Consider the following 14,130-nt stretch of genomic DNA (forward strand, 5'->3'; position numbering starts at 1 on the left):
TCTTTCCGACGGATCGGCCCTATTAGAGAAGGGCGAGGACCCTCCGGAGAAGCCAACTCAATGAAGAGCAGGATCTGAGCGAACCAGAGCGATTACACCCAATGTATTTTTCTTCTCATTCAGGATTGGACTGCTTCATCAACATTTTGAACATGGAATTTCCTCTTCTGAGGTAGCAGAAAGGCGAGAAAGACTAATCTTCGAATTCCGCTTGAAAACGAGTCCCGCCAGATAGCTTCAATCCATCGTAGATTTCACCAACTTCAATTGAAATAGCGCTTTGCTTTTAAGAGAGAGAAAATAGAAGACTTATGCCTAACTCTCGACGAAAACTAGGTTTTACTTTGAATCCATTTCCGCAGGCTTTCTAAGGGGTTTTTCGATTTCTACAGGATTATTTTGCCAATAATATAAAAATACAATATTAATATATTAAAGTGCGGTGGAGCATCCGTGCTTACACAGCATAGATGCTCGTCCACGTGGAGAATTCGTGCTTTATAAGCTCTCGTCCACGTGGAGCATCCGTGCTTACAAAGCACGGATAATGCTTCACTTCACTCTAATCCGTGCTTACGAAGCACGGATTAAAATTATTATACAAAATTATTTTATTTTGAAATATTTTTTATTTCTAAACTAATAATAAAAAAATCCAAAATTCACATATCTAATAATTTCATCTGAAACCAAGTAACAGTCGGCCATAAAAAAGTAACAAAATAATAATATCAGAATAATAATGGCAAATATAAATATATGCACGTAAAATATCACAACACAGGCAGGTGAACGAGAGGAAAACAACACCAAATGGCATGATAACCAAACAAAAACAAGAATGCCACAAGTAACCATGGTAAGATCCTTCGGCATTTGTCTCGGAAAATTGAAATGAAGCAAATGCCAGAGTTAATCATGGAGGAGGTGGAGAAACATTAGATTTGGCAAATCCCACCCATGCAACAATGCCAACTGCGAGAATTATCCATCCAAAAACATCGTATTTGAGATCACTACTTTTAGCCTTTTTTGTCTGCTGCTAATGAAAAGATACAACGCTTTAATTAAACAACAAATAAACGAAATATCAAGTACAAAATAAGTGGTCCAATCAACACAACCAAAAACCCACTGATAAACCAGTAGCTTACAAGCAAACGATAGGTCTCCCAATGAGCCAAGAGACAACTAACACTATCAGGACATGTATAACATTCCAAATTATATTTCTAATTCAGTCATATCCGTTGTTATTTCAAAACAAAAATACAAATTGTAGGCGGATGGAGAAGCAGTCCAAGCAACTATAATATGCAACTGGAAGCAGGCTCGAAAGGGGTCTAAGTGTAGGCAACAAGGTATGTGGCTACAAAGACGGCAAATGCTGGCCAGGCAGACACAAGTGGTAGAGATTGACTGGTAGTGGTTGTAGAAATATATTAGCAACAAGGAGAAGGCCAAGGAGAAGTTCCTTCCTATTGACTATCTCCTCAAAATCCATAACACAGACAAGATCTTAACATATGTTACAGACACACAGTAAATTAACTAAAAGAAAATCCAAGTAGTTCATTATCATCAAATGGCAATCTATACTACTGTAGATCAATAATTTGTAATCTACTCAGCATTATGGGGTTATTAATTTGTTTTTCCTAAAATTGTTGCACTAAAATTCCCAAAAAAAGGAAAAGATGCATCAAACACTAAATTGCAACGAACCCGAGCTCTTTACCTTTGGGTTGGTAGATGCAGAAGGGCCTGGTCCCATGGCCTGTTGAGAGAAACCATGCTTGTGGAACTCCACATGCAACTCAGGAGCCTTAGGAACAGAGATTAAGACACATACATACATCAGTCAGCAAAACATAGTATAGATGAAGATAACAGGATAAGTATTGACGATTGATAAATGATACTAAGAATCCAGTTGAGCTCGAATTACAAAAATAATAGAGGGACAATACACACTAATATTATATGGAACAGAACGATACAGGCTTGTGTTAGTCAAGATGCATTTAACGAATTCAATGGGCATTGATCAAATGAAACTTAATAGACATATTATCAAACAGACAAACACGAATATATGATAAACATAAATAACAAAATTAGTAATTCATAAACTACACTGATGGCCCAACCATCCAGAAAACCAACAACAATAATTAAGCATTTATCCAACAAAGTGAGAACATTTACGGTTGAGCCTATTGAAGAAAAACATCAAGAGACACCACGCGAAAGCCGTCGAATAGTCCAACTATAAAATCCAAGAATCCATAAAACTTCAACATCCTACTTGAGAGTGTTCCAGAATTAGATTTCAGTCATTGACAGTTTTTAAGTCTGATAAGAAACATGTATGACATTTCTTACTGCATTGAAGTTCCGAATCCCAAACACATACCTTTAAATGCAATTGCATTGAAATTAAGATTGCAAATGAGAGGTAGTAGGGAGAACGTACCTTTGCTGCTACTTCTAAAGATTTCTTGTAAAGCTCGTTTGATGGTTCCTGCAGCCACGAGAAAATCAATGCGACGCCATCTTAACAAGGAAACTAGATGCAAACAAAAAAACTAATGCAGTAGAATATACCAGTTCCACTGCTTGCTCATAGAACTGAGCTGCCTTATCAAAGTAAGGCCTGGCCTCATCGAGATCTGGGAAAAGAAATGCATTGGATGTATATGCATTCCCAAGGGCCCAAAGAGTATCATGCTTTCTTGGGTCAACATCCAGTGCCTCCTCCAACTTGGATATAGCATCTGCAAAACCATTAAATAACTAAAGTTTGATGGCATAAATTGAGACATAAGTTCTCTTTCACCCTAAATACAAGGCCAATTCTCCAGAGAAAATAACATAGAATGAATCAAGAAAAAATCGACCAATCATAACTTCGATAGAAATATAGCAGATCATTTGACCTAGAACCATCTTCTTGGACTCTGGACCGCTCTGAAACTGCGCTAACTCCAGCAATACCCCGCCCCATCTAGTCAAATTCTGAACCCATCAAGTAAAAGTTCAAAGTTTGAAAAGTTAAATACATATTTAGAAATACAATTATTGTATGCGCGTGTATGAGTCCTCACATCAGTATCAAGAGGATTTTTGGAGTAGGTAGCTTCCGCGGTTCTGCGAGCGTGCTCAAAGAAGAGGAGACGATCGAAATCGCTAGACATATCCATGATGCAAATGCCCTTCGAAATGGAATAGGGTTTCTGATTTTATAATTGTGCGTTTTTGGGTTCCAGAATGAGACTCTATGCGGCCATATGAGCTTGCCCCGTGGTGAGCGTGATGTCATCACACGTGCGAAACGTAGCCCTTCCGAGGAGTCATGTCATGTCATGTCATTTCACGTCACGTGCGAGATATAGTCCTGTGATTTTTTACTTTTTAATAAATTATAATTATTATTGACATTATTGTTATTTTTTTAACAAAAGAGTTAGTTTTTTCCCTTTAAAAAATGTATGACAAAAAAATTAAAGAAATGGACAAGGTTTCCATCACAATTTTTATCCATTAGTAGTTTTTAAAATTATATTTTGATAAAAAAATCTTAGTCTTATACATCAAGTCATTTCAATGATTGTTTAAGCAAAGAATGAATTTGTTATAATTATGTCTCGAACACGAAAAATTGTATCAAATTTGATATATAAGTGACAGATGAATTTTAAGTCATCACAATATTTTCGATGATTTATGTTAATTATGGTAGTTGGATGTAATCATTATACAGCAAAATGATTTGGTAGTTTTGTGTAGAAAGTTGACGAATAAACACACGGTTTCACATGGATAATGGAGCTCTATAAATAGAACCTAATTCCCTTATTTCAATGTGTACCTTCATCGAGTTTTTCTCTCATCTCATTGCATTTGATTGCTTAGTTCTATAATATTTGTAATGTATCTGTTCTCCTGTATTAAGAGGGTGTATGTTCTCTTTGGAAACACGTGAGTGGTTGTACATCATAAAATATTATAGTAGAATTCTTTTCATCTTGTCTGTGATTCTTACCCTTATAATTCTTAGAAGATTTTCATGTAAATCTCAGTGTCCAGTTTTATTCTTTATTTCATATTTACATCTTCAGATACCGCACCTGAGAACAACAAGTGATATCAGAGCATTGGTTTAAGATTTCTTAAAATTCTGAGTATGCTTTGTGGTTGTGTCCTAGCTTGATATTCAATATCAGAAAATAATTTTTTGAGATTTTTTATTAAGACGGTATTATTTTGTCAAGTCTACTAAATTTTTGTAGACATAATGGCGGGCATATATTAGATAGAAAAGTTCAATTGGAGTAATTTTATGCTGTGAAAAATTAAGACACAAGCAGTTTTAAGAAAAGTGAATTGTTTGGCAGCTATTGGAGATAGACCGAAGGAAATAACAGACGATAGAAAATAGAATGAGATGAATGATAATGTTGCTGCCAATTTACATTTAAAGTGAGAAAATATGTTGTGATAATGAAAGATTGTATTAATAATTGATTTATGTTAAAAAGTATGTTGAAACGCAATAGATAAGTGATACATGTTATGTTTTTTAGCATAATAATATGAGTATTATTTCAAATGAGATTAAATCAATTTCATTAGAAATTTAATACATAAGACTAAAAATTTTATGTTTTGAGTTTTGTCCAAATCAATTCAAAAATAGGGGTAAAATCACCCTGAAATGTATCGTATGAATTGAAGTTCCTATAGTGACATATTTTAGGATAATGAGATTAACTTTCGTGTTTGGTGTTTAAATTGAGTGAGGTCAAAGAAAAATGAAAGTCAAGACATGGATCTACAACTTTCATGTTGACACATTTTGCTAATTCGAAGTGCACAATAGAGTTTTGGATAGAACAAGGCGTTTGTCTGCGCGCCAAACTCTACCAAACTCTTTCCGGACAGCAACAGGCTTGCGTTCGTGCGCGCTATCGCGCACCCGCGCCCACCTCCTTACCTGCACAAGTTTCATGGTTGATAAGCCGGTTTTGTTGATAAAAATCTTCATTCTTCCTCTATTCTTATGCGAATTAATATGAGAAATCAAGTATTATCATCCGAATCTACCTCGAAACGTTGTCGAAACTCAAAAAAATTTATATATTCGGAATTCTCGTGTTGATAGCGTTTTTTTAAGGTAACTTTCTCTTGGATTCAGCACCTTTATTTATTGAATTGCTGGAATAACATGTATTTGAATTCGAAATCAATATATGCGACAGAATAGCCGACGAGGAACTAACTTTTAAAGTCGGAATTGAATTTTATTACGATTTCAATTTTATATGAATTTTCAAAGTTTCAAAAAATTCTGGAACTTGAAATTTTGATTGTATATGATTATATGTATAACAATGAGTTATTAGGATTTATAATGCGATATTATTATCCTAATAATGTAATGGTTAAACTGAATAGCGTAGAACGAATTGATGCATTAAATACACTATTAGAGTTGCATTTGAATGAATTTATTGATTGAAATGAATATTTTGATCATGTAGATCGATTTTCTGTATTGAAATCATGATATGGGATAGAGCTACATTAAACTGGGGACTAAGAATTGAGGTATATTGCGATCGAGTAACATACGAAATATATCTATGTCATATGATATATGATTATTGATTTGACTGAAAGTATATATGTCTATATGCCTTATTTGATGAGTTTATGTGGCATACATAACATTCATGATTGGTAGATCGGTGTATAAAATAAGTATTTTGTTAACACGCATCATTTTATACATACATCTATACATGACATGCACGTTGAGCTATGATTTTTGGAAACCTTGATATCATTGGATTTTGATTCTGGTTTTGAGTACGATACTATGGTTGACATTATGTGGCCCGTAAAAATATAGTCATTTGTGTCCCCTATGATTGATTGGTTGATATTTGAGATTTAATAGTGCTTTGTCGACACTATCATACGGACATTCCCTTATACTTAACAGAGGTCGGAGTGCCTGCTCGAGCATTGATTTGATAGCGATCCGATTGATTCTGATATATGCTCAGTGGATGATCATTTTACCTGATATCTCAACGACATGCATGCATTGCATATCATATATCATTGTGTAGATATATGTTGTATATATTATTGTTGTTCCATACAGAGCGTTTGCTCACCCTCAAAGGGGGCCGTTGTTGTCTTTCTGTATGGACAATGATAGATACTCCAAGTTATCAGGAGACAGATAGGGTACTTCTGGAAGGAGTCACATCTGAGTTGAGGTTGAGTGAGTGTATATATGTAACTATATACCGGGACATGTCCTAAAGATATGAGTTGATTGTATGTAGATGATTTCAGTCATGTGTAAGCTTATTTTATGTTGTGACATGTTTAGACGAGATTTTATTATATACTATTTTTAGTATTATAATTATAGTGTCACATTTGTAAAGAAAATTTTTACTCATTTTTCGCTGTAATTAATTAACTCCAATCAAATTGCATCATAATAACAATTAGGAGTTAAGGTCCCCTCAAATTTCATAAAAAGAATGCTTTATACTCTTCGGATGCCCAAATCCTCATCGATGCCTGACCATATCAACACAATAAATACTCTATTTGCCCAACTCACCTCTATGAGGTATAAAATAGAGGAAAATGAACGTGCAAAGCTTCTACTTCATAGTCTACAAGATTCATAAGGTCAACTTATCATGAACTTAACCAACAATATCCTTATGAGATCTTTAAAATTCGACGATGTTTTAACTGCGGTTCTCAGATAAGAAAGTCGATGCAAGAATAATGAAGATAGTTTGGTAACTTCGAAGAAAACAAAAGCTTTATCGATAATAAGAGGGATATTTATGAACCGTGACTGCAGTGAGAGCCAAAGGCGATGTAGATCAAAGTCAAGAAGTAGAAGAAAAATATTTACTGTTTTAAATATGGTGGTAAATGACACTTCGAGAAAGAGTGTACGAGTATCGAGAAATCTTCTCAAGGAAATGTGGCCAGTACTTCAAGCGGTGGAGAAATATTATTCAGCGAAGCAACAATAGTTGCAGAAGACAAACACAAATTTTGTGACACGTGGATTATGGATTCAGGAGCGACGTGGCACATGACGTCTCGGAGAGAATTGTTATATTAGTATGAATCAATATCAAGAGGATCTGTATTCATTGGAAATGATCATGCGCCATGTGTTTATGAAGGCAGAAAATTTTGCTATAAATCTGTATGTACTTTTGGATAAACACACAAAGAGGCAGAACTAGTTGTTGCATCGATGGTTCAGGAGAAAAATTAGTAGTATTATGGCATGGAAATCTCGGGAATATGTCAGAACGAGTGTTGAAAATTCTTTCAGAACGGAAGCTGCTGTCGGGTATTAAAAAAATGTCTCTACTCTTTTGTGAGCATTATGTTACCAATAAGCAACACAGATTAAAGTTTGGAATTTTCACTGCCAAAACAAAAATCATATTGGAGCCAATTCATTCGGATGTTTGGCAAGAACCGGTATTCCTAAGAAGAGCGAGATACTTTGTCTCGTTCATTGATGATTTCTTTTGGAGATGTTGGGTGGATCCAATTAAGAAGAAATCATATGTTTTCCAGATCTTCAAATATTTCAAAGCATGGATTGAACTTGATTCTGAAAAGAAAATCAAGTGTTTGAGGACTGACAATGGAAGAGAATATATCAGTAATGAATTTGATGCATTTTGTCAACATGAGGGCATCAAAAGACAGTTCACAACGGCTAACACACCTCAACAAAATGTAGTGGTGGAACAGATGAATAGAACCTTGTTGGATAGAATAAGAGCTATGTTGAGAACTGCGGGTCTAGCCAATTTATTTTGGGCAGAAGCAGTTAAAACCACTTGTTATATCATCAATAGTTCTCCTTAAGTGGCGATTGATCTGAAGACTTTGATGGATAAGTGAAATAGGAAGCCAACTGATTATTCTCATTTGCATACATTTGGAAGTCTCGTGTATGTTCTGTACAATGAGTAAGAAAGATTGAAGTTGAATTTGAAATCCAGAAAATGTATCTTCTTGGGTTATGCTGATAGAGTAAAAAGGTTTCATTCGTGGAATCCTATTGTCCACAAGCTTCTCATCAGCATGGATGTTATCTTCGAGGAAGATAAAGTAAAGGGTGACAAAGGCACACTGAATTCAGATACTACTATATTTCAGGTGTAAAACAAGACAAACAAAGATCAAATTTATTGTGAAGTAGTACCGGAGCACGAGGAACAAGAACATGTTGAGTATGAGGTTTCCAAAGTAAAGCAATCAACTCGAGACAGAAGACCACCATGTTGGATTTCAGATTATGTCACTGAAAACAATATTACATATTTTCTATTAATAGAGATGGTGAGTCATCGAGTTTTCATAAGGCTACTCAAAGTTTAGATGCATCCCTATGGATGACAACAATGCAGGAAGAATTGGAGGCATAAGACAAGAATAAAATTTGGAATCTTGTTACACTACCACGAGAGAAAAAAAAAAAAAGTCATTGGTAACAAATGGGTCTATAAAATCAAGCATGATGGCAATAATCAAATGGAGCAGTATTGTAACGATCATGGGTCATTAGGCTGAACCAACATGGGCCTCAAGTTAAAATACTAATACTTTAACATTTGCGGAAAAATTTGAAATTTTCTTATTAAATAATTTATTAGAGGCATAACTCTTAAAATAAATTAACGGTCACCAATCATAAAATTAATATTAAAACTCCATCATTTAAAATAAATCACCAACATCCAATTAATCCAAAAATCCAAAAATTTTACTAATTTAATTTAAAAATATTCTAACAAAATTATAAATTTAATTTGCTTATCACCAACCCTAATAAATCAAAAGTCAGATTAAATAATTTAAAAATGTGCGTAATAATATAACTTAAACTAAAAGGTCCTCTCTGCTCATCACACCGCACTATGATATGAGTCACTTGCTTTGAAACATATCTCTACGCAAAATGATGATGAATATGCATGTTTAAGTATGTATGATGCAAGTACGTTTATGATGATGAATATGCATGTTTAAACATATCTCTACGCAAAATGATGATGAATATGCATGTTTAAACATATCTCTACGCAAACGGACCAGGTGTCTGTCCATTCTCAGTGTATCTACCGTAATATTCTCCACCTCTATCAGTTCTCACAATCTTAATATGTTTTCCACATTACTTCTCCACTTCAGCCTTAAAAACCTTACAGGCTTCAAGTGCTTCGTTTTTTTTATGAAGCATGTAGATATACATGTATCGTGAATAATCATCAATGAAAGAGATAAAGTATTTCGGACTTTGCATGTCCATATCTGGACAACATATATCTGAATGTATGATTTTTAATATTTTTGTACTCCTCTTGGCACCCTTTTTAGACTTATTGGTCTGCTTTCCCTTAATGCAGTCCACACAAGTCTCAAAATCAGTAAAATCTAAAGTACTGAGTACTCCATCATTTACTAATCTTTTAATTCTCTCTATAGAGATGTGTCCCAATCTCCTGTGCCACAATATAGAGGAATCTTCATTTTTAACACATCTTTTAATACCTCCTTGAACATGCATAGTGGTGTTATTATTTTGTAAAGAAATAGAGAAAAGACCATCAATCATTGTACCATTTCCAATAAGATTTGATTTATAAAACAAATTTATTGATTTATTCAAAAACAGAAATGAATAACCAAGGGGTACAAGTTTTGAAACTGAAATTAAATTCCTAGAAAAACTAGGAACATAAAAGGTCTTTTCCAATTTTAAAATATAACCACTATTCAACAATAGGCAGCAAGTCCCAATAGCCTCCACATGCGAAGACATCTTGTTTCCTGAATAGATGCTCCGCTCATTTTCTATTGGCTTCCTTAGGTTTTGCATACCCTGCAAGGTATTTGTAACATGGATTGTAGAACCAGAATCGATCCACCATGTGTTATAAATCATATTAACCATATTAGATTCATAACAGACAAATGAAGTAGGAATACCTTTCTTTTCAAGCCAATCCTTAAATTTAAAGCAATCCTTCTTCATGTGTCCCGTCTTTTTACAGAAGAAACACTTGGATTCTTTCTTAATGTCAGGCTGGGGTGGAATTATTCCTTTCCCTTTTCCCTTGACTTTAACTTGCTTCTTGTATTTTCCTTGTGTAGTCATAAAAACATTATCACTCGTTTCCATTAACAACCTTCCTTCCTCTTGAACACACATGGTCATTAATTCATTAATTGACCATTTATCCTTATGTGTATTGTATGAAATTTTGAAGGGTCCATATTGCTGTGGAAGAGTGCATAAAATGTAATGCACAAGAAAAGTCTCAGACATTTCCACTTCAAGTGTCTTGAGTCGAGCCGCTATGTCCCGCATTTTCATTATGTGCTCTCGCACACCTCTCACACTGGTGAGCCTTAAAGAAGAGAATTCCATTATAAGGGTGCTGGAAAGTGCCTTATCTGAAGACTGAAATTGTTCATCAATAGCCTTCAGTAATTCTTTGACATTATTATACTGATCGACCGAACCACGCATACCAACAGAGATTTTGGTCTTTATGAACATTACACAGAGTCGATTAGATCGCTCCCATTTTTCATAAAGATCAACATCATCCGAAATGCTGGTTTCAGTAATAGCAGATGGTTCGTCTTTCCGTATAGCATAATCAATATCCATCCACCCTAACTGAAGAAGAATTCGTTCTTTCCATATCTTATAGTTATCACCCTTTAATTCGGGAATGTAACTTTTCATATCAGGAAAAATCGCAGGTTGCATAACTGCACAAAATATCATATGCTTAAAATTTTGAGACAATATCATGTTTTACCAATGTAATTCATGTTTTAAAAATCTAGTGACATAAAATTTGCATGTGGGCTAAAATTTTAATTCAATAAGATTTTTCTGTAACTTTATGATAAAACTATCAAAATGTATTTTCTTTAACTCCTGTGGGTAAATTAAGAAAAATATAATTTGATATTTTAACCTAATTAGTTATATAAATATAATAAAAATCCCTGTGGGTAAATTTTATTATGTTTATATAATTAATTACAATTGATGTCCATTATGTGATCCAAATCCACTTAATGCATAATTTTTCATAATTAAGGATGTTGTGGCTATTCCTCAATTATTTAAAATTATACGGTTCACCGGACAAAATTTTGGCTTTACTTAATGCTTTATATAATAATTATTTCACAATTAACACTTTCCAAGAGTGCTCCCAGAAAAGATAGGTAGGGCTAAGGCCCTTTAAATACCTAACTCCTAGTCAGATCAACGTTCATCAGGGAGACTAGTGGCTAGTCAAGGCAGTTTAAACCGATCTATTAAGAACTCCCTCGGATCATGTTTTCTCACGTCACCTTTATAATTATTATTCACTTTAATTATCCACATTTATGTGAATCTTTATAAGCCAAAAATTTTTCATTCACAATTTTTACTTAATATGAACAAATATGTTCCCCATCAGTTTTTCTCTTCAATCAGAGTAGTGATAAAGTGAGGATTACAAAAATGTGTGCTCCTCATCAGTTTTTCTCTTTTATCAGAATAATGATAAAGTGAGGTTATTTGTTCATTTGTGAATATCTGAAATATTTTATTTTATATTCACATCTTACTTGATATGTTCATTTCAAATTATAAACAACTTAATATAATTTAATATGAACATGATGTGAATATTAGGTACCAAAAAATATTTTTCACATAATTTGCATTTCATAACTTCAAGAATAAATGCAAACAAAATATTAAATTTGCATGTACACATCAAATAGTTATCCATAATATTTGACATTATATTTAACATGCAGAAATAATTTCTAAAAAAAATGTATTAGAAATTACGTCGAACTTAAAATTATTTTAATGTGTACCAATTATTTAACCAAATGCTATATGTATACCGAATTATACATATAACTTAATAACACATTAATCATTATTTATTAATTAATTATTATTATTAAAATAATAATAATAATAATTAAAAACATTACCGAGAATTGACAATTTTGTCAATTTTCGTGGGTCCCACATTTTATATAATTTAAATTTTTTTTTATTAAAAAAATATAAAATTTGCATGCATTTAATTTTTCTGAGGACTTCACGTGGCATGTTGGATTCAATCACAAAGGCATTTAATAATGGTTCAATCACGCATGCATTTTATAATGATTCAATCAGAAAGGCATCTTCATTATATCGATCATCTTCATTCTCTCTGGAATAAAATTTTCCCTTCGTCTGAAAATTTCTTTTCTCAAAAAATTTTCAGAAATCAGAAAACGTAATATTTTCATCTTCAAGATGCAGCCGAGAACAAATTCCAGGTAAGTTTCATATACAAAAACTTCAAAATAAATTTTATGATATCGCGTATTTTTCAGAAAACAAATTTTCAAGGTAGAGGTATCACGCTCTGATACCAAATGTTAGAATTTTTTCTGAAAAATCATGTTTTTGCACGTATATAAACATGATAAACAATATGCGGAAGCGGATCGAGTATTACCTCCGGCCATTGAAAATTTTGATTTCTCTGCAATTCTTCTCGGTTGAAGCCTTCTAAACACTCCAACACTCCTTTAGATGATGTATTTTCTGTATGAGATTGTGTGTTTAGGGACCTCAATGCCTTCGGTATTTATAGGCACACTCAAACTATCACCGAGTGTTTTGGCTCGAGATTCAAACCAAATTTGTATACGCATCTCAATTTTCAAAATTTGAGGCTGTCGTGTACAAATTTTTTAACACGTTTATTTTATTTACAGGTTACGGGTCACAATTTTCTTACAACAGGAACATGATAGCGGACTACAACTGGTGCATCTCCTTCTTGCTTGTGCCGAAGCAGAATCGAAGGAGGACTATATGTTAGCAAGGAGGTACCTCCACCACCTGAATAGAGTGGTGTCTCCTCTTGGAGATTACATGCAACGTGTTGCTGCATGCTTCACTGAAGCCCTGAGTGCAAGATTTGCTGCCACCCTTTCAAATAAACCTAGCAACTCCAATTTAAAGCCTTTCAATCCCCTTCCTCCAGATAATCTAGAAATCCTCAAGATTTATCAAATCCTTTATCAGGCCTGCCCTTACATTAAGTTTGCTCATTTCACAGCTAATCAAGCGATTTTTGAGGCATTTGAGGCTGAAGAGCGTGTTCATATAATTGATCTTGACATCCTCCAAGGCTACCAATGGCCTGCTTTCATGCAAGCCCTTGCTGCCCGGCCAGGAGGTTCCCCTTTTCTTCGAATCACGGGAGTTTGTCCATCCCCTGAATCTGTTAAGGAAACCGGTCGATGTTTAACAGAACTCGCACACTCTCTTTGTGTCCCATTTGAATTCCATCCACTTGGTGAAGAACTGGAGAACCTAAAACTGTTAGAGTAGATGCCCTGCAAGCCAACGGTTGGCTAGGGAATTTATTGACTCAAGTGAAATAGACAGTCTTTATTTTAATATAATTTAACTTTTAATGGTTTCGTAATACTTTATCTGTATACCCATGCAAGCAGCATAGATAAAGTCCTTGATTATGCTTTAATACAAATGAATCGTAATTCGATGTTGAAACTCATTTGTAAACACTGCATATTCTAAATTCGTTCCTAGTCGATTCAGCCGCCTAAAACATGGATAAAGGTCGCTTGAGCTCGAGACTAGCATCTGTGATGTTGTGTACTGCGTTTCTTGGTAAGGGCATAGAGATGTCCAAACATACAGATGGGTAGTCATATGATGATTATACCGAACAACCCTCCCTCGAACTTTTCAAGTGGTTATCATTCATCGAGAGGATAAGTCCGTGGTTATGATTGTACAACATTAGTCCTTACGACCCGGGACAACACTGAGGCTCTATATGCTAGGGCTGTGCTTTGACTCGTTTACCGGCTCCAGGAGAGTCATCAGGTGGCGAGGTTGGGTACAATTGCGACACATATAGGAGCCAGTGCATTGTAGTCGGGGATTCACCGCTCACCTACGGGTGTGGATATCCTATGTGATCTAATGAAATAATAGTG

General features: G+C 34.3%; 2 protein-coding genes across 7 annotated transcripts in view; one reads left to right on the top strand and one right to left on the bottom strand.

The window, feature by feature from the left end:
* Positions 1–3,301, bottom strand: part of LOC140838125 (mitochondrial import receptor subunit TOM20-like) — a 41,852-nt gene extending 38,551 nt beyond the window's left edge. The window contains exons 1-6 of one of the 6 annotated variants that reach the window (XM_073204203.1): positions 3,108–3,299; positions 2,940–3,018; positions 2,608–2,777; positions 2,477–2,524; positions 1,739–1,825; positions 658–1,042 (exon numbers count right to left, since the gene is read on the bottom strand). In XM_073204203.1, the coding sequence (XP_073060304.1) occupies positions 917–1,042; positions 1,739–1,825; positions 2,477–2,524; positions 2,608–2,777; positions 2,940–3,018; positions 3,108–3,203 (606 nt within the window). In that variant the 5' untranslated portion in view covers positions 3,204–3,299 and the 3' untranslated portion in view covers positions 658–916. Of the gene's footprint in view, positions 1–657; positions 1,043–1,738; positions 1,826–2,476; positions 2,525–2,607; positions 2,778–2,939; positions 3,019–3,107 lie in introns of those variants that run through there. The other 5 variants (XM_073204205.1, XM_073204204.1, XR_012119538.1 and 2 more) reach the window with 5 other exon arrangements.
* An 8,889-nt stretch (positions 3,302–12,190) lies between these two features.
* Positions 12,191–13,495, top strand: LOC140837860 (GRAS family protein RAM1-like). Its single transcript, XM_073203950.1, has 2 exons — positions 12,191–12,429; positions 12,874–13,495. Exons 1-2 carry the CDS (start codon positions 12,407–12,409, stop codon positions 13,493–13,495), a joined length of 645 nt encoding a protein of 214 aa, XP_073060051.1. The 5' UTR covers positions 12,191–12,406.
* Positions 13,496–14,130: the final 635 nt, after the last annotated feature.

This window comes from Primulina eburnea, chromosome 8, assembly GCF_022965805.1.
Source record: "Primulina eburnea isolate SZY01 chromosome 8, ASM2296580v1, whole genome shotgun sequence".
NCBI lineage: Eukaryota > Viridiplantae > Streptophyta > Magnoliopsida > Lamiales > Gesneriaceae > Primulina > Primulina eburnea.

What these genes read in the sequence shown, in the direction of transcription:
- LOC140837860 (XM_073203950.1), top strand. Translation starts at nt 12,407, where the DNA reads ATGCAGCCGAGAACAAATTCCAG. An exon ending in CAGCCGAGAACAAATTCCAG is followed by an intron (nt 12,430 to 12,873) that starts GTAAGTTTCATA and finishes TTTTATTTACAG; the next exon opens with GTTACGGGTCACAATTTTCT.